Source organism: Podarcis tiliguerta, assembly GCF_965153285.1.
Source record: "Podarcis tiliguerta genome assembly, chromosome: 5".
Lineage (NCBI taxonomy): Eukaryota > Metazoa > Chordata > Lepidosauria > Squamata > Lacertidae > Podarcis > Podarcis tiliguerta.
Window position 1 is genome coordinate 64534290 of NC_139538.1, and position 23118 is coordinate 64557407.

At 41.1% G+C, this 23118-nt stretch overlaps 1 protein-coding gene across 2 annotated transcripts in view; it reads left to right on the forward strand.

The window, feature by feature from the left end:
• Positions 1-23118, forward strand: part of PRKG1 (protein kinase cGMP-dependent 1) — a 653626-nt gene that overhangs the window by 334454 nt on the left and 296054 nt on the right. For both annotated transcript variants that reach the window (XM_083443672.1, XM_083443673.1), the window contains one exon: positions 19508-19621. In XM_083443672.1, the coding sequence (XP_083299798.1) occupies positions 19508-19621 (114 nt within the window). The remainder of the gene's footprint in view (positions 1-19507; positions 19622-23118) is intronic.

Consider the following 23118-nt stretch of genomic DNA (forward strand, 5'->3'; position numbering starts at 1 on the left):
CTCTGACACATACAAGATGAATCATTTGTAGAGATATATGTTCTTGATTCTCCTTGGCATTCTTGTCCTTTTCCACATCTTCACCCCTGCATAAGTAGGTTTTTCTAAGCTGATTTCTTTCTCTCCCCCTACCCACATCCTCCCTAAATCTAATTCCGTACCAGGTTGAGATAAAAATTGCAAATGTTCAACGATACACGCTGACACTCTTTTGCAGTTCATTTTTGATATTGACAGTATGCTAGAAATGTTGAAGCAACTAATGTCTAAACGTTAATCAGCGGCTTAAACATTTCTTATCATTTCAGCCGTCTCTCAGAGCTTCAGCTTCCTGTCAGTGTTAGTGATTTGTTTGCATTAATGCCAAAATAAAGAGGGAAGAATGCCCCTGCTGCCTTGGACAGCTATTTAAACAAATCAAACATGCACAAACAAAACTTATTACGGAATTTGTGTTTGAATAGCTGACATAAGCTCCAAGCTTGAGCTTACTCCCCTGGCAAGAGGTCCCATTGAAAGCAACGGGAGTTCTTATAAGTGAAGGACTGAAGCATATTTGTCTTTATCAAATTCCTGAGTGTCAGAACTTTTAGAAATATTCTGAAGAGCTCAAGGCGGCGTACCTGTTACATGCCTAGGTACAGGGATTATGCTGCCCAGCCAGGCTGCTCCCCACCCCTTGGGAAGAAATAAGAGAACATCATTATTTGGGTTGAAATAGGCCACAACGTTTATTGATTACACATGGAGTAGGCTTTGGTACACTAGCCGGCTGATGATGGGCTGGGTCAATCCTGGAAGGGAGATCGCCCTATGACTCAAGCCAAATTGGGGTGCTCTTCCCCAAGATCACCATCAGAAAGGTGTTATAGCCCATCAGCCCCAGACAGAGACACCCTCCTAGACACTCTTTAACGGGGTACCCATTTAGCTAAAATTCCAACCCATTGCCTTAAGTTGTGACAATTGCTATGAGGCAAGCAAACACCTACAGACAGTCAACTTGTCTTCAGGGGAAGTTCCTCCCAATTATAATATTCCATAGTAAGTTCTAACTGGCAGCTGCACGCTCATCTTCAGGCTGGACCAACCAAAAGGGGAGGGAGTGGGGACCCAATGATGATCTGAGCATTGTGATGATATTTCAATGCCAACATCATCACAGAGGTGTCTGTGGACGGGATATATTCATTGAAAATGTTAGCTTTTCCCTCTTTTCTTTTTTAAAAAACCTGTTAAGTCCTTCTCTAAATATCCCTGTCACTCTGTAGGCTTTGTTAATAATAATTACTATTATTTATATATTGCCATGTGACTGGGTTGCCCGGAGAGCCACGTTTTAGACATACGTATACACACACACACACACACACACACACACATATGATTGCCCTGGATTTTAACTGATTTTATATCTGCTGCTTTGTGTATTTTTATTGTTGCTACAATAATTGCTTTTGTTTCTGATGTTTTGATGTTTCATATTTGTTTTATGGTTCTCTTTTGTAGGCTATCTTGAAAATCTAGATTATTAATAATAATAATAAAAATTGTGATGAGGTTGTAAAAAGGCAAACTAAACGTTTTTACAACCTTGTAGAAAAACTCAAGAGAAACTACTATCCTTCAGTCTTTTTTGGTGTTTGGTTTTTTTTACTAGCCTGTTATGGGCTGACAGAAGAGAGGTGGAGAGCTCTGTTCCTCGTGCAGCACAGTGCTGCATTTCCGTCTTAGCATCCTTGCTGGGTACAGAGGAGAGAAAGAGCACTCCATCACTCTTCTTCCAGCCCACTGATTTGCTTGCATGCAATTTCATGCACTCACCTACATGCAATTCCTTGTCACCTTTGGAGTTTGCATTGCAACATTCATGCTGCAAACTGATGTGTGTATGTGGGACATGCAGCTGGAAATCAGGAGGCAGGAGGGCTTGCTTCTCTTCCTTTGTCCGTTGGCTCTCCCTTACAAATCTTTTCCTGTACATTTCTTATTCATTTATCATTTATATCTGTTAGTTTCCTTTTCATAATCTGGATTCTCTGGGTGATGTTTTGAATAAGCACATTAAATAAAAATGATTTTATACCAATGTGTCCTAAGATGGAAGACTATGTAGGCTTCTAAAATTATGAATGAGCTGAACATGAAAACTCAGGGCCACTACTTAGATTGTTTTCAGATGTGGTTCTGAATAAGCGTGTGCTATTATTTCCTTCATATAGGAAGAAAATTGGGTTTGGGATTGGGGTATTTTGGAAGTGGTTGCCAGAGTTACATTGTAGCATTTTCCTGTCTCTGTTTGTCTATCTAAACTAAAGTAATGACTTTGGAATACCACATTGAACCATTTTATTTAAAAAATAAAGCCTGCAAAAGTTTTAGGCATCATTGGACAGGATTGTGCTGATTTATTCTGAAAGTTGGAAATGACAAACATTTTATATATGCCACAAGTAATGGAATTTGGATTGCAGGCTCCAAGCTAGAGGGAAAGTGTGTGAATTTTGGGATGAGCACCTGATTAAAATGAGAAATAGTACTCCAACTTTTGCAGGCCAAAAGTAGAACATTGTGACATGTTGCAGCCAGTAGCCTAGGACAGAATGGATAATAGAAACATAATCTTCCTTATTATGAGCACATTGGATAAATCTTACTGCATATATATATATATATATATATATATATATATTTGCTTTCGTAGATTTTCACGGGTACAGGAATGCAGGTTTTGGTGTCCTCGGGTGTCTTCCCGTGTAAAAGTTGGGGTGTCTAGGCGACGTTTCGACGAGGTCTCACTCGTCATCTTCAGGCTGGTGCTTTCGGCTTCTTGTTACTGGAACAGAGCAGGATCTCAGTGTTTGAGTTCCTATAAATACTGTTGAGGAGGTGTGGTGTATAGCCTCCAATGTTCTGGGCAGAGAGGAGGTTCCCAGGCTAGTGTGCCTTTTCTTCTTTTGTTCCTTAATTACTTGAGGGATATCTTGAGTGATTTCTTGAGTGATTTCCTGAATCCCACTTAGGTGGGTCATTAGGTGTGGATTAGTTGCTAAAGCCTTCGTGTCTTGAACTCTTGAACTTTGTGAAGAGTTTTTCTGAGAAGATGGCTGTACTGCACTTGGTTGTGCTCTGGCTTGGCTTCGTGTATAGGGGCGAGCTGTGGTTTTGTGGCCTGTGCCAGCCAGATCTGTGTAGGGATTGCAGGGGGGTGCAGCATCCGGAGGTGCCACCCTGGTTTGGCTACTGGATGGTGTCTGTAATTTATCTGTGGAGAGGGTCTGGGTTTGGGTCTGGTGTGGTTGATTGGTGATGGCGTTCTGTGTGCCTCTGGATCTGGTGTCAGATTTTGTGGGGAGGGCTAATTTCCAGATGTCTGGCAAGCGGGATGTGTCGTCACGCTTGTTCATGTTGTGAGGGTGTTTCTCTATCTCGATGGCTTCCATGATTATTCTCTTGTGGTGATGTTCCATGTTAAAGAGCAATTTGGAATCTGCAAAATTAATTTCGTGTCCTGTTTCTTTCATGTGTTGGAAAAGAGAGGAAGTTTTTTCTTCTTTTTTGACGGCATTCTTGTGTTCTGCGATCCGTGCATTTATTCGTCTGTTTGTTTGTCCAATGTACGTGGCTGGGCAGACTTTGCAGGGTATTTCATAGACCCCTTGGTTTTCCAACTGAATTTTATCCTTGGGGTTTCTGAGGATATTGGCTATTTTTTGGTTGGTGCAAAAGGCTGTTTTGATATTGTGTTTATGGAGGATTTTGCTAATTTTATCTGTAGTGCCCTTGATATAAGGAAGGAGGGCTATGCCATTGTTTTCTTCTGTGTCTTGGTTTTTGGGGGGTGTTTCTTTTTGGATTAGCTTCGTAACCCTGTTTTGCTGGTATCCATTGGCAATTAACACATTTGAGAGATTCTGTAACTCAGTTGTCAAGTGGTCTTCGTCAGCCAGGCGTTTGGTTCTGGAGATGAGAGTCTTGGCTACGGAGTTTATTTGTGCAGGGTGGTGGTGTGATTGTGCATGTAAGTAGCGGTTGGTGTGTGTTTTTTTCCGGTAGATAGTGTGTCCTAGGGAGCCATCAGGTTTTTTGTAGATTAGGACGTCAAGGAAGGGAAGTTGGTTGAAATAGAAGCCAACAACCAACTTCCCTTCCTTGACGTCCTAATCTACAAAAAACCTGATGGCTCCCTAGGACACACTATCTACCGGAAAAAAACACACACCAACCGCTACTTACATGCACAATCACACCACCACCCTGCACAAATAAACTCCGTAGCCAAGACTCTCATCTCCAGAACCAAACGCCTGGCTGACGAAGACCACTTGACAACTGAGTTACAGAATCTCTCAAATGTGTTAATTGCCAATGGATACCAGCAAAACAGGGTTACGAAGCTAATCCAAAAAGAAACACCCCCCAAAAACCAAGACACAGAAGAAAACAATGGCATAGCCCTCCTTCCTTATATCAAGGGCACTACAGATAAAATTAGCAAAATCCTCCATAAACACAATATCAAAACAGCCTTTTGCACCAACCAAAAAATAGCCAATATCCTCAGAAACCCCAAGGATAAAATTCAGTTGGAAAACCAAGGGGTCTATGAAATACCCTGCAAAGTCTGCCCAGCCACGTACATTGGACAAACAAACAGACGAATAAATGCACGGATCGCAGAACACAAGAATGCCGTCAAAAAAGAAGAAAAAACTTCCTCTCTTTTCCAACACATGAAAGAAACAGGACACGAAATTAATTTTGCAGATTCCAAATTGCTCTTTAACATGGAACATCACCACAAGAGAATAATCATGGAAGCCATCGAGATAGAGAAACACCCTCACAACATGAACAAGCGTGACGACACATCCCGCTTGCCAGACATCTGGAAATTAGCCCTCCCCACAAAATCTGACACCAGATCCAGAGGCACACAGAACGCCATCACCAATCAACCACACCAGACCCAAACCCAGACCCTCTCCACAGATAAATTACAGACACCATCCAGTAGCCAAACCAGGGTGGCACCTCCGGATGCTGCACCCCCCTGCAATCCCTACACAGATCTGGCTGGCACAGGCCACAAAACCACAGCTCGCCCCTATACACGAAGCCAAGCCAGAGCACAACCAAGTGCAGTACAGCCATCTTCTCAGAAAAACTCTTCACAAAGTTCAAGAGTTCAAGACACGAAGGCTTTAGCAACTAATCCACACCTAATGACCCACCTAAGTGGGATTCAGGAAATCACTCAAGAAATCACTCAAGATATCCCTCAAGTAATTAAGGAACAAAAGAAGAAAAGGCACACTAGCCTGGGAACCTCCTCTCTGCCCAGAACATTGGAGGCTATACACCACACCTCCTCAACAGTATTTATAGGAACTCAAACACTGAGATCCTGCTCTGTTCCAGTAACAAGAAGCCGAAAGCACCAGCCTGAAGATGACGAGTGAGACCTCGTCGAAACGTCGCCTAGACACCCCAACTTTTACACGGGAAGACACCCGAGGACACCAAAACCTGCATATATATATATATATATATATATCAGGGTTAACTTTGTCCTGATCTTTTTAGAACAAAAAGAGCTTTTATAAGAGGTCAAATATTTAAGTATGTGGTTATCCCCTAACACTAGAGATCATATTTACAGCATTCTGAGGTCAAGTGTTTTTTGAATGTCAGTATGCCTCATCTGCACACCCCAAAGAGCTACTAGGGTCAGTGTAGATGGCACAGACCAAAGCATAATGTAAGGCAAGCCCTTCCTCCTCTGATAATAGCTGGGCATCTTCACATATATTTTACTCCACCTGTGTGAGTTAGTATTACAACAGTGAATCAGGGGAAGCATCAACTTGCTTAACTGTCTGAAACTGTGCAGTCTCCGTACATCGTCTTTATTGTTACGGAAAAAGAGTGCCCTGCATTTTGATGATCTAGGACTGTGACATCCAGCTTTTCATTGTGTGTGGCAGCTTTCACAAATGTGATGGGAAACCAGGTTTTTCTTTCTTTCTTGCAGGCAACAGGCAGGTTTCTCCTTATTACCAGCTGAGTGTTACACTTTGCATTCAGTTCCCAGCTTCATGTTTCATCTGGCGGTACAGCAAGCTTATTCCATGCAAATAAATTGGCAGCAGTTGCTTCTTCATTCACAGCTACAAAGCAAGGGTAGCATCACTTTAGACTGAGGTCCTGCATTATAAGCATAGCTCCATGCAAATAACGTAGTCCCATCTTGGCTGCCGGGATGCCTTGTTTCTACCATCAGTTATCTTATCACGTCCAACTTCTTACTCTTCATCACTTGTTTTCTCTCTCATGCTTAAGTTCTATTCTTTAGGGTTCTTTTTCATCAGTCTTCCATTATTATTTCATATACAACTCAATACTGTAATAAATAGAACAAATTCCTACCTTGCTTGAAAGTGGTACAGGAGCTTCAGCTTGTGCAGAGTGCTGCAGGCTACTTCCTAATGGGCTATGGGGAAATAGGAACATAAGCAACCAGGATTATTACAGCTGTTTGGCCTGCTGGTTTTGAACTCTAAAGCCATATGTACTGGGGCCTGCACATCTCAGAAACACATTTTATTGCATGAATTCACTTGTGTGTTCATAAATACATTGGAAACTGTCTTATATCAAGTCATAACATTGGTGCATCTAGCTCAGTGTTGCCTTCTATTCCTGGGATGCGGGTGACGCTGTGGTCTAAACCACTGAGCCTCTTGGGCTTGCTGATCAGAAGGTCGGTGGTTTGAATCTGCACAATGGGGTGAGCTCCTGTTGTTCTGTCCCAGCTTCTGCCAATCTAGCAGTTCAAAAACTCACCAGTGCAAGTAGATAAATAGGTACCGCTGTGGCAGGAAGGTAGTCAGTGTTTCTGTGTGCTCTGGCTTCCGTCATGGAGTTCCATTGTGCCAGAAGCGGTTTAGTCATGCTGGCCACATGACCCAGAAAAGCTGTCTGTGGACAAACACCGGCTTCCTTGGCCTGAAGCAAGATGAGCACCGTACCCCATAGTTTCCTTTGACTGGACTTAACCGTCCAAGGGTCATTTACCTTTTTACCTTACTCTGACTGGCAGCAGCTCTCCAGGGTTTCAGGCAGTGTTTTCTCCCAGGCCTACCTGGAGGTGGCAGGGTTTTAACCTGTGACCTTCTGCAATCAAAAACAGGTGCTTAGCTGTTCCCCTTCAGATCAATAAGTAGGGGGATAGTTCAATGAAGATTATTTAGAGCAGGGATGTCCTTGCCTCTGCGAGGGAAAAGAGCATTTGGCCCTGCCCTCTCTCTCTTCCCTTCATTTGCACAACTGCAAAAATGGAATACGGAGTCTCCCCCCCCCCCCAAAAAAAAATGCTCAACAACTTTGGTTCTATCCCTCTAAAAAAACAACAACTTTGGCCTGCCCTCCTAGAAAAGGTTCAACAACTTTGGGTTATCATCTCCCAAATGGGTAGATCATTCTTTTTTTTTTAATTTGGGAGTAGATCACAATCTCTTGGGAGTTGAACATCCCTGATTTAGAGTGTCATTTCTCCCATTTCTGCCACCATAGCTGCATGGTTTAGAGCAGGCACGTCCAACCTCAAGTAGGCTGTGATCTACCAACAAGTATCAAAAACTGGCAGTGATCTACCACCCTCCGAAGTCATTTAAGTTCAAGAAAGAAAGACAGAAAGACAGAAAGACCCACTACCAGCTGCTGAAACACTGTTTCTGTCTCACTACCCTAAAATAGATGAAGATCAGATGGCACCTAAAGGTAATATCTGTCAAATCACAAAAAAATACAGTTTCCCCAAGTGAGGCTTATCTCAGTTTCACCAATAATAAATGAAAGCCACATTTGCAATTGATTATTATGTTATTATTTCAGCAGCTTATGGCAATTGCTTCTTTTTACAGGGGAAGCAGTCTATAGGAAACAGTTAAGAAAAAAATCAAGATAAGGTACAGAACTCTGGGCAGAAAAGAAAACAGGAAGTCAAGATATCATGCTGGTTATAGGGTAGAAAGTTCATGGCTTAGAAGCAACAGTAGCTTTAATCATATTTTTGAGAATGTGTATTGTTCATGTTTTATGGATTTTGTTCCAATACGATACTGGCTATTAAGTACTATTCTTTGCATTACTCTCTGATTTTCACCAGCCTCTGTAATTTAAATCACTTTCAGCATTGTTAGATAATATATTTTTCTTGGATTGGTAGCAATTTCCTAGACCTTTGCTAACACTGTATTTTTTTGCTGCAGTGTTAACACTTTGTTTATGAAATCAGTATGTTTTATTCCATGTTACTTAATTCAGTTGGAAATGATACAGTTTTCTCTGGGTTAGGCATTTGAAAGTTGTTGCATGGTATAACTTAGCACAGGATGAGTGAGTGATTTTTAATAACTCCTTATACTCTAATCTGATTATTTGCCTCAGTCTTAATGATATTGCTTTTTTATGTTTATCGTAAATGATTCCCATAGTCAGGAAACTGAACTGAACATGTCAATGTTTCCATTGTTTAATGCCGGTGGTGTTCAGATTCACGTGATGTCCTTGGAGTTTAATCGCATGTTTAATAATATTAAGTCAATGTTACAAACAAATCAAAAGATAATAAAAAGTACACATTTCAGATATCAAATATCAAAGGTATTGGATTAACTAGCAATATGACAAATTTTACATTATTGGTGTAAAAGTTTGCTTTGTGAAGCTTGTTCAATGTATACTTGGTTGCACACTTAATTAAAATGGAATTTGCCTTCTTAGTTTCAGACACCTGAGATTGAAAATTTGTATACACTAGATACAACTGTTGCTACACAATATCAATAGTTACTTTTTCTGTTTAACAATTTGACTTTGTGAGCACCCACTCACAACCTCCTGCAGTTCCTCCTGATATTTTTTTTTGCAATAACTCTTTTACGTTTTCACTGTTGGGTGGTGATCTCTCTGTTGTCAAGTGATCACTTCCTGTGCCTGGCATGCACTCCGTCCCAGAAACAAAGGTTTAAGTTATCAAATTGTTTTCTGCTCTCCATTTTACAGCATTTGAAAACGGTATTTAGGGAAGGAGCAGCTTTCTTTGCATGCATTGTAGAGGGACAATGAAAAATAAGAAGTGATTATAGTTCAGTATTTATGTGTTGTATCACATAAAAATAAGGCGTCAAGATGTGAGGCAGTAAAATCTAGGAGTGCTGTTTCAACAACATATGGGGCGGTGGTATTCAACTAAGTTTTAATCAGAGAAGAAGCACTGAAATCAATGGACCTAATTTAGTCATGTTTATTAATTTTAACGGGTCTACTCAGAGTAAAATATAGTTGCATAGACACTATTGGATGGGATTTGTGCAATGGGGAGGCGGCTAAGATGCGGCCCTCCATCTCTTTCTAAACTCCTCCTCCTACCAGCCACAGCCATCCTACTCAGTGGTTTAGAATGAGATTAGAAGAGTTGTAGTTTTGGCTTGTTTTGCCAAGTTTGCTTGTCTGGTATCCGAGAAGTTGCACAACAGGGCAACTACTTCATATCTGCTATAAGTTAAAATGTATTCATTGTTCTGCCAACATGATTGTCCATAAATGTGAGAAGAACGTCCTTGTCCTTGTCAAAGGGATAATCACCACCTTTGGCCGTGTTTCATTGTCTGTCATAATGAGAGACTGCAATGTGTTCCCCCCTCCTTGTTCAGCAGGGCAAATACTAAACATGTGCTCCATTGTAACAAAATGAATTAATTAAAGTTGCCGTGGATGGTCAGCTCTAATATTTCATGGGGCTATAATTTCTAATGCCTGGTTTATTTATTTATTTGTAAAACCTTCAACAAATTTATAAGACACATTGAAAAGCCAGGAAATGAAGAGCATAACCCTGAAAGAGAAAAGAATGGGTGTTGTGGTTAAAATATAAATTTGAATGATATAATCCAACAGCTGCTTAGGACTGATGAACATAATGAATCTTGTCTTTTAGGTGATTATCAGAGACACTTGAGATAGTGTTCAGAAAGTAATCAGATCTCTTGAGTGACATAAGCAATTTGGGTACTTCCAAAATATATCAAGGGGTGCTTTTGTCCTTTAGTCACAAAATGCATTTATTTTTCCGAAAACGAGCTGATGTGATATTGTCTAAAGGGCTAGTAAGCATTTAATGTATGAAGAGTTAACACCAAGATCTCCCTTAAGGTTGGATCAGAGATCTAAAATGGATTGTACGAAAACTATCTGACCCAGGTAGAATGCATATATTAACAATTGTTCAAATATGACAGTTTTTATTTTAATTACCGTATTTTTTGCTCTATAAGACTCACTTTTCCCCTCCTAAAAAGTAAGGGGAAATGTGTGTGCGTCTTATGGAGCAAATGCAGGCTGCGCAGCTATCCCTCTTGCTGTTCTGGCTTCTGAGAGTCAGATTTTTTCTCTCTTGTTTTCCTCCTCCAAAAACTAGGTGCGTCTTATGGTCTGGTGCGTCTTATAGAGCAAAAAATACGGTAATTACTTTATTTCATGTCAGGATGTTTTTATTAGGTAGGTTGTATGTTTCTATGAGGGACGCGGGTGGCGCTGTGGGTAAAACCTCAGCGCCTAGGACTTGCCGATCGCATGGTCGGCGGTTCGAATCCCCGCGACGGGGTGAGCTCCTGTCGTTCGGTCCCAACTCCTGCCCACCTAGCAGTTCGAAAGCACCCTTAAGTTCAAGTAGATAAATAGGTACCGCTTTATAGCGGGAAGGTAAACGGCGTTTCCGTGTGCTGCTCTGGTGCTGGTTCGCCAGAGCAGCTTCGTCACGCTGGCCACGTGACCCGGAAGTGTCTGCGGACAGCGCTGGCTCCCGGCCTCTTTGAGTGAGATGGGCGCACAACCCCAGAGTCTGTCAAGACTGGCCCATACAGGCAGGGGTACCTTTACCTTTTTATGTTTCTATAGATAGCTTGAGTTATCAATTTGATAAATAAATATTTGAGCTGAACTGGCTGGCTGTAGCCCTCCATGTTATTCAACACCCACATCAGGGGGCACTCCATAGAATCATAGAGTTCGAAGAGACCCTGAGGATCATCTAGTCCAGGGGTCAGCAAACTTTTTCAGCAGGGGTCCGGTCCACTGTCCCTCAGACCTTGTGGGGGGCCAGACTATATTTTTTGAGGGGAAATGAATGAATTCCTATGCCCCACAAATAACCCAGAGATGCATTTTAAATAAAAGCACACATTCTACTCATGTAGAAACAGGCTGATTCCCAGACCATCTGAGGGCCGGATTTAGAAGGCGACTGGGCTGGATCTGGCCCCCGGGCCTTAGTTTGCCTACCCATGATCTAGTCCAATCCCCTGCATTGCAGGAATATGCCAGCTGTCCCATGTGGGGATCAAACCTCCAACCTTGGCATTATCAGCACCCCGCTCCAACCAATTGCATTAGTATTTAATGGGTTTCCAAAAAGGAATGATTTTATGTGAATGTTTTGAATTAGAACAGGGCAGTCACTGCCTCCTAGTTTTTGTTTTCAAGTAAAATAGGAATAGGAATAGGCTTAACATGATAATTAAATGGACTGGGCATCACTGTTCATGGTACAGTGGTACCTTGGTTCTCAAACACCTTGGTACTCAAACAACTTGGAACCCAAACAATGCAAACCCAGATGTAAGTGTTCCAGTTTGTGAACTTTTTTCAGAAGCAGAATGTGCTCCGTTTTGAGTGTTACGCTTCTGATTTGAGTGCCACACTTCTGTTTTGAGTGTTACACTGAGATCTGTCTGTTTTTGCTATTTATTTTGTGTTTTTGGTTTTTGTGGCTTTTTTGTTTTGTTTTTGTGACTGTGTGGAACCCAGTTCAGCTACTGATTGATTGATTGATTGATTGTGGAACTGCAGTACAGTGTTTATTGCTTTCACTTTATGGATCAATGGTAAAATTCATGTTAAATTGGTGTTTTAGGGGTGGTTTTTAGAAGTCTGGAATGGATTAATCCATTTTGCACTACTTTCTATGGGAAAGCGCGCCTTAGTTTTGGAATGCTTTCATTTAGGAATGGACTTCCAGACCGGATTAAGTTTGAGAACCAAGGTACCACTGTACTTCACAAAGGCTCCTCCTCTTCTCTCTGAAATCAGTGGTCATAATGTGTGCCTGCTCCCTGTGGCAATTTGCAGGATGCCTGAAAGAACTTGCATCTCTTCTATCAACAGCTTGCATTGCCATAGTATGACCTCTGGCCTCAGATGACAGTATAGCCAGGGCAAAGGTCAGAGAAAGATCTCCTTAGTCTACCATTCTATTCCTAACAGCAACCAGCTAATGCCTCAATAGCACTCGCAGGCCAATTATAAAGGTGACAATAACTTTCTGCCATAGCATCTGGTATTCAGAGGCATACTGGCTGCATTCGGATGTCATTATGAACTATGGTTTATTGTGCTGAGAATTTATTTATTTTTGTAATGTATACAATGCCCTGCTTTTCACTATTTTAGTCCCAAAACAGCTGACAAAATAAAAACAAACAATATAGAACATTTAAAACATAATTTAATAATTGGGGAATTAAATAATCAGAGCAGCATTCATGGTTCAAAGGACCCCTGGAATAAAACAGTTTTAACCAAGCATCTGAAACTGAGCAAAGACAGTGCCTGCCTGATTTGTTGGGAGGGAGTTTTATGAAATCCAAAAACTCCATATTGACGTGAGTCATGCTACTGGTCCATGGGGGACTACAGTTAGTGCTTCCCCTTATGATCTCAGTGATCAGCTTTGGATATGCAGGGCAAGGTTGTCCTTAGTTGTTATCCTGGGCTAAAGTTGTTCAGCCCTGCCTGGAGGTGCAAAGGATTGAAATTGGGATATTCTCCATGCACAGCAGATGCTTTGTCACAGAGCTATAGCCCTTCCCCATAGTTGTTGGCATCTGTTATCTTGGGAGACAATTTAGGAATGCATCTTTGGGGGAGAAGTCAAACTGTTGGAAGGTTATACTGCCTGCTGTGGCTATAGAGACCGATACAGGAGAGACATGTTTTGTTGCAGCTGGAGCAGATGAAAGCGTGCGGTTGTGCTGCTGCAGATGCACTATGCTGCTTCTTCTTTCTGCACTCGTTTAGTAAAATATAAATAAATCATAAAGCAGATCATTGTGATATCAAGTTCTCAGAAACTCTGCCTTCCATCTACTAATTACTGAAGAGCATCTCCCTTCAATGGGCATTTGGTGTCCCCCAAATACTTTTCTTCACCTCTCTCTTTAGTGCACTCCTCTCATCTAAGCTTTGCAGTTGAATTTTTCAGCAGCAAGACAACTTTAACTGTGTGTTTGTATGTATTCCCAAATAGCTGCCAGTTCTGTTATGTGCCCCCAGGCTTCTGCCTGCAGATTTTGAGGCTCAGCTCTCCTATTTCCTTTATATATTTTAAATCCTTTCCCCCTCTAGACTTCATAAGATTAGATTTCAGCTTTGCGTACCTTCAGTAATATAGCTTTGGGGGCTGAAAAATCTGAAATTGTTACCTCTTAAAAGTCTCAGGACTCAGTCTCAAGTTGTGTGCGTCATTTAGTGAACTCATTCCTCCTTAACATGCGATGTATGGAATGGTTTTGAAACATCAGGGGGCTTCTGGATTGCTGCTTAAGTATTAATGATGTCAGAGGCAATAAAAAATGAACAAAATAAAAGTGGAAGAAATGTCAGCAAAAAATGCATAAAGAGTGGGTCTTTTGTGACAGTACTCACAGGTATGGAGCACCAGCACCCTTTTTTATGCCCATGGCATCCATGCTATGCTGCTGCCTATGGCACCTTTATTGCTGAGTATCGCCCCCTCATTCCTCCCCCAAAATGTATTACATAAAGGTGACCCAAGAGTTGCTGTTTTGCCAGGGGCCCTGATGGAATGGGTGTGTGAGGTCCCATCTCTTTTGTACAAGTAAATTTCTGGAGAAGGAACTAAATAGGTCTATCAGGAATGTTGGCAGACTATGCAGGAAAAACATGGTGAAAGAAGCCTAGTCCCTGATTTGTGAGCTTTGGACACGTAGAAAGATTTAAATGTGAAGGTATCATCTGCACATATGGGAGATAAGATGTTTCCTACTTATGATGATTTGAATCAACTTAGATTATTGCTATCTCTATATTTCAGACAATGTTTTTGCAAGGCATACTCAGTGTCAAATCAAGACTCTTTCCAGGGTGGAGCTTCTTCCTAAAAGAAAAATAGCTGTCACTAAACTGAGGAGACTTTATGCTGCTGCAGCTAATAGGTTGGTGAGAAGAGGAAGTAGGGTTTCTATCTGTATTTCTGTATGTGTTTGAGTAAGCACATTATAGCACATAAAATTCTATCTTTGAGAACCTGGGACGCAACCCCCCTACAAACAGGGAGTTGTTGGCAAAGAAAAAAGCCCTTCCCCCAATTTTTCCATTTTGACTGGCAGGACTTTGTGTGTGATGCTCAGAGCAACACCAGTGCAGAGTTAGTTTCTGAAAAGTTAAAAAACAGTTGAGAGTGGTAACCTTCTCTAGAAGACAGATCCACAGTGATAGTGTCATCACTGAAAAGTTCATGTCTGGTGTAGTTGTTGGTCTGGGCTTCAGAGCAAGGTTTCAACCAATATCAGTGCATGTAGGGAAGTGCTCTCCCCCCCCCCCAAAAAAAAAAACCCTGGGTGAAGAGTGGGAAATTGTCATTATCAGTGAGGAAGCAATACATAGATCATAGACTGCATCTAGTTTTGTGGGTTACAAGCTGTACAGGCCTGTATTATAGCAGCAACATTAGTAGAATTATTTTGCTAATCCAACCAGAATAAAGATGCTATATATTGATAAAGGTGCTTTTGAATCAAAATGATCTCAATAAGTGTTTTGATTTCATAAAACTAACCCTAAACGGCAAAACTGGAAGTTAGTAATAAACCATTAGATTATTGGCCATTATAAAATTGGCATTCTCAGAGTCTATTAATCTGTTTTTCCTTCTCCCTGCTTGCAAGAAGGAGAAAATGGCCATTTAATTATTGGAAGGGGGGAAATATCCTTACAATAAATGAGAATGTGATAGGGCTGTTTAGTTTATAGACCAATTTATGAGAGAAATGCAAGTGCAATTCGGCTAAGGATGTTATTTAATTTTTAATTGGATGGACTGAATGTGCTAAAAGTACCAAATGTTCACACCATAACCGAAAAAAGCAGCCCTTAGTTTATTTTTGCTTTCACTGTGGAGGACAAGAGAATGTGTGATTTAGCCTCCATATTGAGTTAGGGTTTTTGAGGCTCAGAGCTTGTATTTGGATTGAGCAAGCAGACTTCACCAAATAGAGTGGAACAGAGATGTCACTTTCCAGTATATTCGCAGGCCCTTCAAAATACCCAACTTGATACGAATCTGCCCCCTGTGAATTTTGCAAAGAAAAATCTTCCACTTGAGGGCAAACCGCATGATTAACTCCATGTGCTGTTTAGTTCTTGGGGAGGTAGCGGTGTTCATATACTTTCATATAAAAGGTAAAGGTACCCCTGCCCGTACGGGCCAGTCTTGACAAACTCTAGGGTTGTGTGCCCATCTCACTCAAAGAGGCCAAGGGCCAGCGCTGTCCGAAGACACTTCCGGGTCACGTGGCCAGCGTGACATCGCTGCTCTGGCGAGCCAGAGCCGCACACGGAAACGCCGTTTACCTTCCCGCTAGTAAGCGGTCCCTATTTATCTACTTGCACCCAGGGGTGCTTTCGAACTGCTAGGTTGGCAGGCGCTGGGACCGAACAGCGGGAGCGCACCCCGCCACGGGGATTCGAACCGCCGACCTTTCGATCGGCAAGCCCTAGGCACTGAGGCTTTAGCCCACAGCGCCACCCACGTCCCTATACTTTCATATACTTTGATAAAATTCACCATCCCTTACTGAAGTAATTTGCCTTCCTTGAAATTCTTTGGCTATTTTGCCGAGCCAGAAAAATCAGCATTTCTCAGTAGTCAAAACGCAGCAGCTGCAGCAGCTCTCCCTGGGACCTGGATCCTGAAATAATAGTCTACATACTATCTTCCCTAATGAAAATGTTCATTACTGGTAGTTTGTGACTGTATTGCTATTTTCATTTGTTCTTCTTTCTCTGAGTGCTGTTGGGGCCTGTGATGTCCAACATTATTTGTGCACTCTCCTGACTTAGTGAGTTAATGATTATATTCATTTGTTCCAAGCTTCTGGCAGTTTTAAACAAGGGACCTTAATTATGCAAAATTCTGTTGTTTATCTGGAAAGCCTAATGTAAGGATGCAGGCAATGAAAATCTACCCCCCCCCGCAGCTCTACAATGGCAGAAATTGCCCTACGGCAGTTCTGTTCTGGTTGCTTGACTCCTGACTGGTACAACATATTTTTGGAACTTGCAAAATAGTATATAATAAACGAGCTAACAATGATTTTGAGATATATATATATATTAAAATGCAGGATTATTTTACCCTCAGGCATATTTTTAAAGAGATCAGGGTACTAACTATTGTAACTGGAGTGCTTTCAAATTACTGTTAACTGTAGAAATATGCATATCTAATCATCAAAAAATTGATCAGTTTCCTATAGAGATTTTCAGACATTCTTTACATGAAGCATGTGTATGTGTGTGCAAGCAGTAACTCCTGCCTTCAAGCGACAGGCTCTCACTACAGGAACAATTACTATGGGCAGATAAATTGTGCATAGACTTAGTGTGCCCATATAGTTTGAATGTACACTGCCTAGTGAATCTATGCAGGGCGGGGAGACAGCTGCTATACTGAATAACTGATGGGGTTATTGCTATCCCCCCCAAAAAAATTAGCTTATTGGTTGCTTTTCTTACAAAAGTGCAAAGCGACTTACAACACTAAACACATACGTTACAATGTAAACATATATATATATATATATATGTGTGTGTGTGTGTGTGTGTGTGTCATATTTTTAAAAGGCAGGATTTTTAAAAATCCCATTCACTCAAGGAAGCTACAGATAATCAAAAGCCAAAGGCCTGGCAGAAAAGAAACGTACCGAAATATATGCAATGATGGTGACAGGTGAGTCTCCCTGAGGAGGGCATTCCACAAACAGGGAGCCACCATTGAAAAGGTCCGTTCTCATGTTGCCAGCCTCTGGACCCTTCCATGGAGGGAGGCACACAGAGAAGGGCCTAAGATGACGATTGGATGTTCTGGGTCAGTTAATATGAGGAGAGGTGGTCTTTAAGTATTGGGATCCTGAGATGCACAAGGTCCAGCACTTTGAATTGGGCCTGAAAACTAATTTGTAGCCTAACAGCTGAGCCAGGATTTGTGTTATGTGCTCAGACAATCTTGCCCTGGTGTGGAACCTGACCACCAAGTTATACACCAGCTTCAGTTTCTGAACCATCTTCAAAGGCAACCCCATGTATAATGCATTGCAGTAATCTAACCTAGAGATCAGCAGAGTGTAGACAACAGAAGTTAGGCTATCCCTGCCCAAATAGGGGTATATAGGCTATATAATATTGGTAAGACATAGAGGTTGGGAAATTCATAAGACAGAGGTTGCACACATGAATTCTCCAGCAAGAAATGGTTGGTGCTATTCAGTGCTTGATAAGGGGCATCCTTACCTTGCGTTTTGTGGAAAGATCTTTGAACATGTGGCTGCCATTAAGCACATTGATGCTTCACCCAAGAACCCTTTTGGTCCTGCATGTACTCAAGTGTTTCCTTGTGTACACAGTGTTTCTGTAAGTGCAGTCTGGAGACTCTCTAAAATACATATAGCTGCAGAAATGATCTCCCAGTGTATTTGAATTTACCTGGGTTACTCAATTTTGTAAAGATGGAAATGTTCCTTGGCTGCCTGTTGCAATATATCTGCCACCAATTTCTTGTGATTGGTATAGATTTACTCTTGCAGTGGTGGATAATTATATATTTAGTGAGTGCCTGAAAGCCAGACTTGCTGGTTGGTTGGGAGGTCACAGGTCTTTGAAGTCTACACAGATGTAACATTAATTCCCTCAATTATGAAGAACTGCAGAACATATTTACTCAAAAATATTTTTTTTGCTCAGAAAGGAATGGTGATTGTGCAACTCCACATTAAGTGGGCTCTAAGGAAGGCATTTTTGGTAGTCAAACCTAAGGCATACAAATACATTGGTGTATCATGCCACTTTGAAGTAGACAGATTGGCCATGGCTTCTTTTGCCTCTAGATATGAAATGCCTCATTTTAGGCATGATAAAATTAGTTTAATTTAATTTAAAGACATGATAAAATTAGTTTAATTGTTTTGAATGCAAATACAATGTAAAATGCAAATTATGCAATGGAAATGGGTCAAAATAATTACTTTTCAGAACAGCTTCTTTCTTCATGGATGAATGTTCACAAGGATTAGGATTTCCCCCCTTTTAAAATGACCAAAATTACATAGTTGCTTAGATTGCTTCATAAGAAAAGGGCTTGCTGAACTGAGTATCATGACATTTAACTGAAACATATGTGAGTTTTGTGCTTTCTGGGAAGACGTCAATGTCCAATCTTTTCAAGTTCAGAAAAAAAAGTGGGAGGCTAGACCTTTTCAATGTCTGTTTTATTTACCACAGTCCCTGGAATTAGTAAAAAGTAATTCCCAAATGATGTATCCAGATTCTTACACTATGAGTCTACATCTTTGGCAGCCAAGGAATATGTTTATTTAGGGAGTGGGGGTGGGAACTAGGGCCCATTCCACAGACTCTGCTGAGAAAGTGCTGCAGGCTCTGCTGCAGCCTGGTGGAAAGCCTGCTCTTAAGAAACAGTAGAAAAAGGGACAGCTAGGCTGGTTCTGCTCAGTCTAGCTGCACTTGACTCCACTCCCTCAATGGTCACTTTTCAGCTGCCATTCACCATTGCAACAGCAGAGGGAGAGTTGGGATCGCTGGGGTCACTCAATCAGCTAGGCTGAGATATCAGCCTTGTTTGGCTCCCTTTCTCCCTGAACTGTTACCATTCAATCTTGTCTCTCTTAAGAATTTTGCAACTTTAAGAATTAGTGTCTAAGTTTCCTTGTTGTTTAATGCACAGTTACCCAATCTTCAAAGCTTATCCGCTTTTGGTTTTATATCACTTGAGGCTCATTTCTGGATATGTAGAATGTATATGTATGTGGAAGTGCCTCCCTCAACTACAGATTGAAGGATTAAACAAATGGAAAACAAAGCATACTTACACTGTAAAGCATTGATTTTTTTCACCATCTATGCAATGTGAGAGGGCAGGGATGGGGAAGCTGGGATCATATAGATGTTGTTGGACTCCATCTCCCATCACCCCCAGCCAGCATAGTTAATAGTCAGGAATGATGGAAGCACCATCTGAAGGGCCACAAATTCCCCACTCTTGTTACAGCAGTTCATGCTCATGAAATGTAATGCAGGAGAAATTATAAATGATATAAAAAGTTTGTGATGTGGAACTGTTCTTTGTTCACAGATGGAAAGGTTGAAGTGACAAAGGAAGGTGTGAAACTGTGCACCATGGGACCTGGCAAGGTATTTGGGGAACTCGCTATCCTTTACAACTGTACCCGGACAGCCACCGTCAAAAGTAAGGATATTTTGGAGTTTAATCCTGAAGTCATAATGTTGACAAATACTGATATTCAGTCCAGACGCACTTCGGTCAGTTAGCAGTTTTGTGGAGTGCTCGTATATGTAAATAGAAACATAAACGCTCCAGGTCTACACATTTTTGAGGATCGTTTGTTCTTTCCAAGGCCTTTGAAGAGTGAGTGTATCATGGCATGCTATAGAAATTCATGTTTCATATGTCAACAAAAATTGGTGTTTTACAGTAAGTGGTTTAGATATATGACAGTTTGCAGAATCTGTGTTTCGGAAGTTCAGTCAATAGATTCTGCACCCTCCCTCCTTCAGTTCTTAAAAGCTTCTGCAATCGAAACTGTTACATTTCCTATGCAAATTAGGAAAAATGCCTTTTAAAAAACTTAGATGACTCTAGTAGATGAGCTAAAGTAGCTGGTGGAGAATAGAAGTGTTGCTGTGATAAAGATATAGAGTCTCACTTATTTTTTCATTGTTCGCATGCCCTTCTTTTTGCACATACTTAGGGCAAACAGGCTAGAAACTGTTAACGTGTATAGCCAGCCAGTGCTGTTACACCTATTATTCCTCACAGCATCTCCCTTCTCATCCACCTCCTTCCCAAGATGTTGTTTTGTGTCTGATATTTAACAGCAACTCTCTTTCCTCATTAAACTGGAGTGGTGGTGAGGCCAGAACTATTGTCATCCTGAAATGAGAAATTCTGAAAAGAAATTGGCAGTCTATTTGTTAGTAATTTTGTACTAGTTTCATCCCTCCCCACCTCCACCCCATGGATGTTTCAACTGATAGCAATTATGCATCTTCTGCAGGCAATGACTTTGTGCACAATGCCACTTAGAATGCTAACAAGTGACTTCATTGTAATTTCACTCGCTCATTAATGCATAAATAACTGAATGGCAGTCATAATTGTAATTAGCTTGATATTCCTTCGCTTTGACAGGGAGGTCACCAGTTAGCATTTGGAGGCGTTTCTGCTAGTTCTAGATAAACACATGCAATTCCTTGAAGTGCACAGAGCTTATTTAAGAAACATTATTGACTAACACATTTACATTATTGCTATTGCCTCTGAAACTGGCTGGAACATCTGTCTATTCTGTCTAAAGACAAGTTGGCTTATTTGTTGCAACTCTGAATATGCAGCTGGTAGGAAGGAATGGCAACCGTATGGAAACAATGATAATGTTAAGCATTCAACTTCAAAAATGCAACCTGAAATACTCTCGAAAAGTTTGTCAGTTCTGGCAGAACCATTTCTCTTTAACTGTTGCATGTTAAAACCTTGTTCTCACCTTCCAGAGTAACTTTAAAGTTTTGCAAAGAGCCGGACCTTTACAGTTCTGGCTCTGTAGCTTTGGTACCAGAAGAAATTCATCAGTGCTCCTCATTATTAGTCTTCCTAAAGAAGTGAGGTGTCAGTCTGCTTGCAAAGGATTTTGGGATCTAGCTGGGTCTTCTGTGCTATTTTAAGTATGCTTTGTTTTTTGTTTTTGTCTTTTTGTGAATAGTTTTTTGTAAGCTTTCTAAAATGCCAGAAAAGGTAAAATATTGTTACTGGCCACCCCAACCTATGCTGAGCAGTGCACAAGATACCAAGGGGTATTGACACTCAACCAGGGTGTTTCTTTGGGGAAAATGAGGTGCGGCGGAGTCTGCAGCATCTTTGAAATATGATTTATTTACACATGTGTACACTGGAAGCGGTATTTATTTACACATGTGTACACTAGGGATGCGGGTGGCACTGTGGGTTAAACCGCAGAGCCTAGGACTTACCGATCACAAGGTCGGCGGTTTGAATCCCCGTGATGGGGTGAGCTCCCGTTGCTCGGTCCCTGCTCCTGCCAACCTAGCAGTTCGAAAGCATGTCAAAGTACAAGTAGGTAAATAGGTACCGCTCAGGCGGGAAGAACCCTTGCTCCAAACAATTCTTCCCCATCTGTCTGCTCCCCCCCGACCCGACCTCTGTTTTTTTCAAAATAGACACATTTTTCCTGTGTGACATAACACCTCCTATAACCTCCACCACCCAACTCTGCTATTTCTTCGGCTAACTAACACACAGCTTGCCGGGGGTGGGGGTGGGGAGGACAGCATCTGCACAATCAGTTGCTCTTTAATGGCCCAGTACATGCAAACTGCATGACTTGAGTCTTGAATGTTGCATAGATTAAACATATCAATGGCAATTAGGCTTGTTGTAACAGCAAACAAGGAGGCCTTAAATGCAGTGCATCTCATGTATTGCCCAATGGCAGTGGTACTGCAGTGTAATATTACAATAGGGTAATGACATTTGGAAGTGGAGCAATCCATATATATATTTTTGCCTGAGAGGTACTCTGTTGGATTTTGAAAGGTCACTGCACCTAAAAAAAAATTCTTACTTTTTGCATCCTGCTTTTCAAAAAGCACATGATATTGATGTTTAAAACCATGTCTTGCATGCTCATACACTGCATCTGTAAATGTGTGGATTCATATCTTTACAGTATTGCTACCTGTGTGTCTCTGCTGTGTTTGCATGCCTTCCCATTCAAGTCAGTCACTGGCACGTGATAACACTTGCTCTTGCATTAGTTTTTCCCCCACTTCCCAAATAATCAGTATGCAAACACACACACACACACACCAGCCTTCTCTCTGAATAAAATAAAGAGTGCTGCTTGCGGGGCTCAACAGTTTCCTTTTGTGCTAGTTTTTACACTTGACAGCTCCATTTGTTCATATTAAGTGATGGGTCACTGATTCAAATTCAGAATAAAGGAGACAGCACATAAAGTATTATTGATAAAAAGCAATTCTCTGATCTTTCAGAAATAAGATATTAATCTTTTTTCTTGTTAACGGATATTCTAACTGAAAAAAAGCCCTGGCTCAAGCTGTCAGATCCAGTAAAAGACATACAAATTGGTTATTATAAGTATCTTACAGAATTATCTATTTATCTCATTAAATCATATTGACCCCCAAACTAGTTAGTCATTTGAAGTTGCACGACAAGTGGAATGTACAACAAAATGTTGCAGCATAGTGTGTTCCTGTTATAGGACACTACATTACATTCCCCTTAGTTTTCAGGGTTTTGAAAAAAAAAAAAAAATTAAACATTTTTCTTTCTGTGGCTGCCAAGCATTTTCAGTTCTTGTTGGACTGATTTAGGGGTGAAGGGTCTACTTAGGCCCCCCCCCAAAAAAATTGTTTTCATACTTCTACAAACCTTAGAATTCCCATAGCCTGTTGATATTTCTCCCTCATGTGTGTGAGGTACAGTTAGTTTTAGGCATATAATGATCAGCACTTACCCCTGAACATCACTATTATTGTTTTATTTTTGTTTTAACTATTTATAGTGAGCAATAGTGGCAATGGCAGCTTTAGCAAGGAAGGAGGTTCAGGGCAACTTCAGATGATTACAGCTGCACCCCAGTCATCTGAGAGGTATAGGACTAACCACATTATCCACCTGAATTA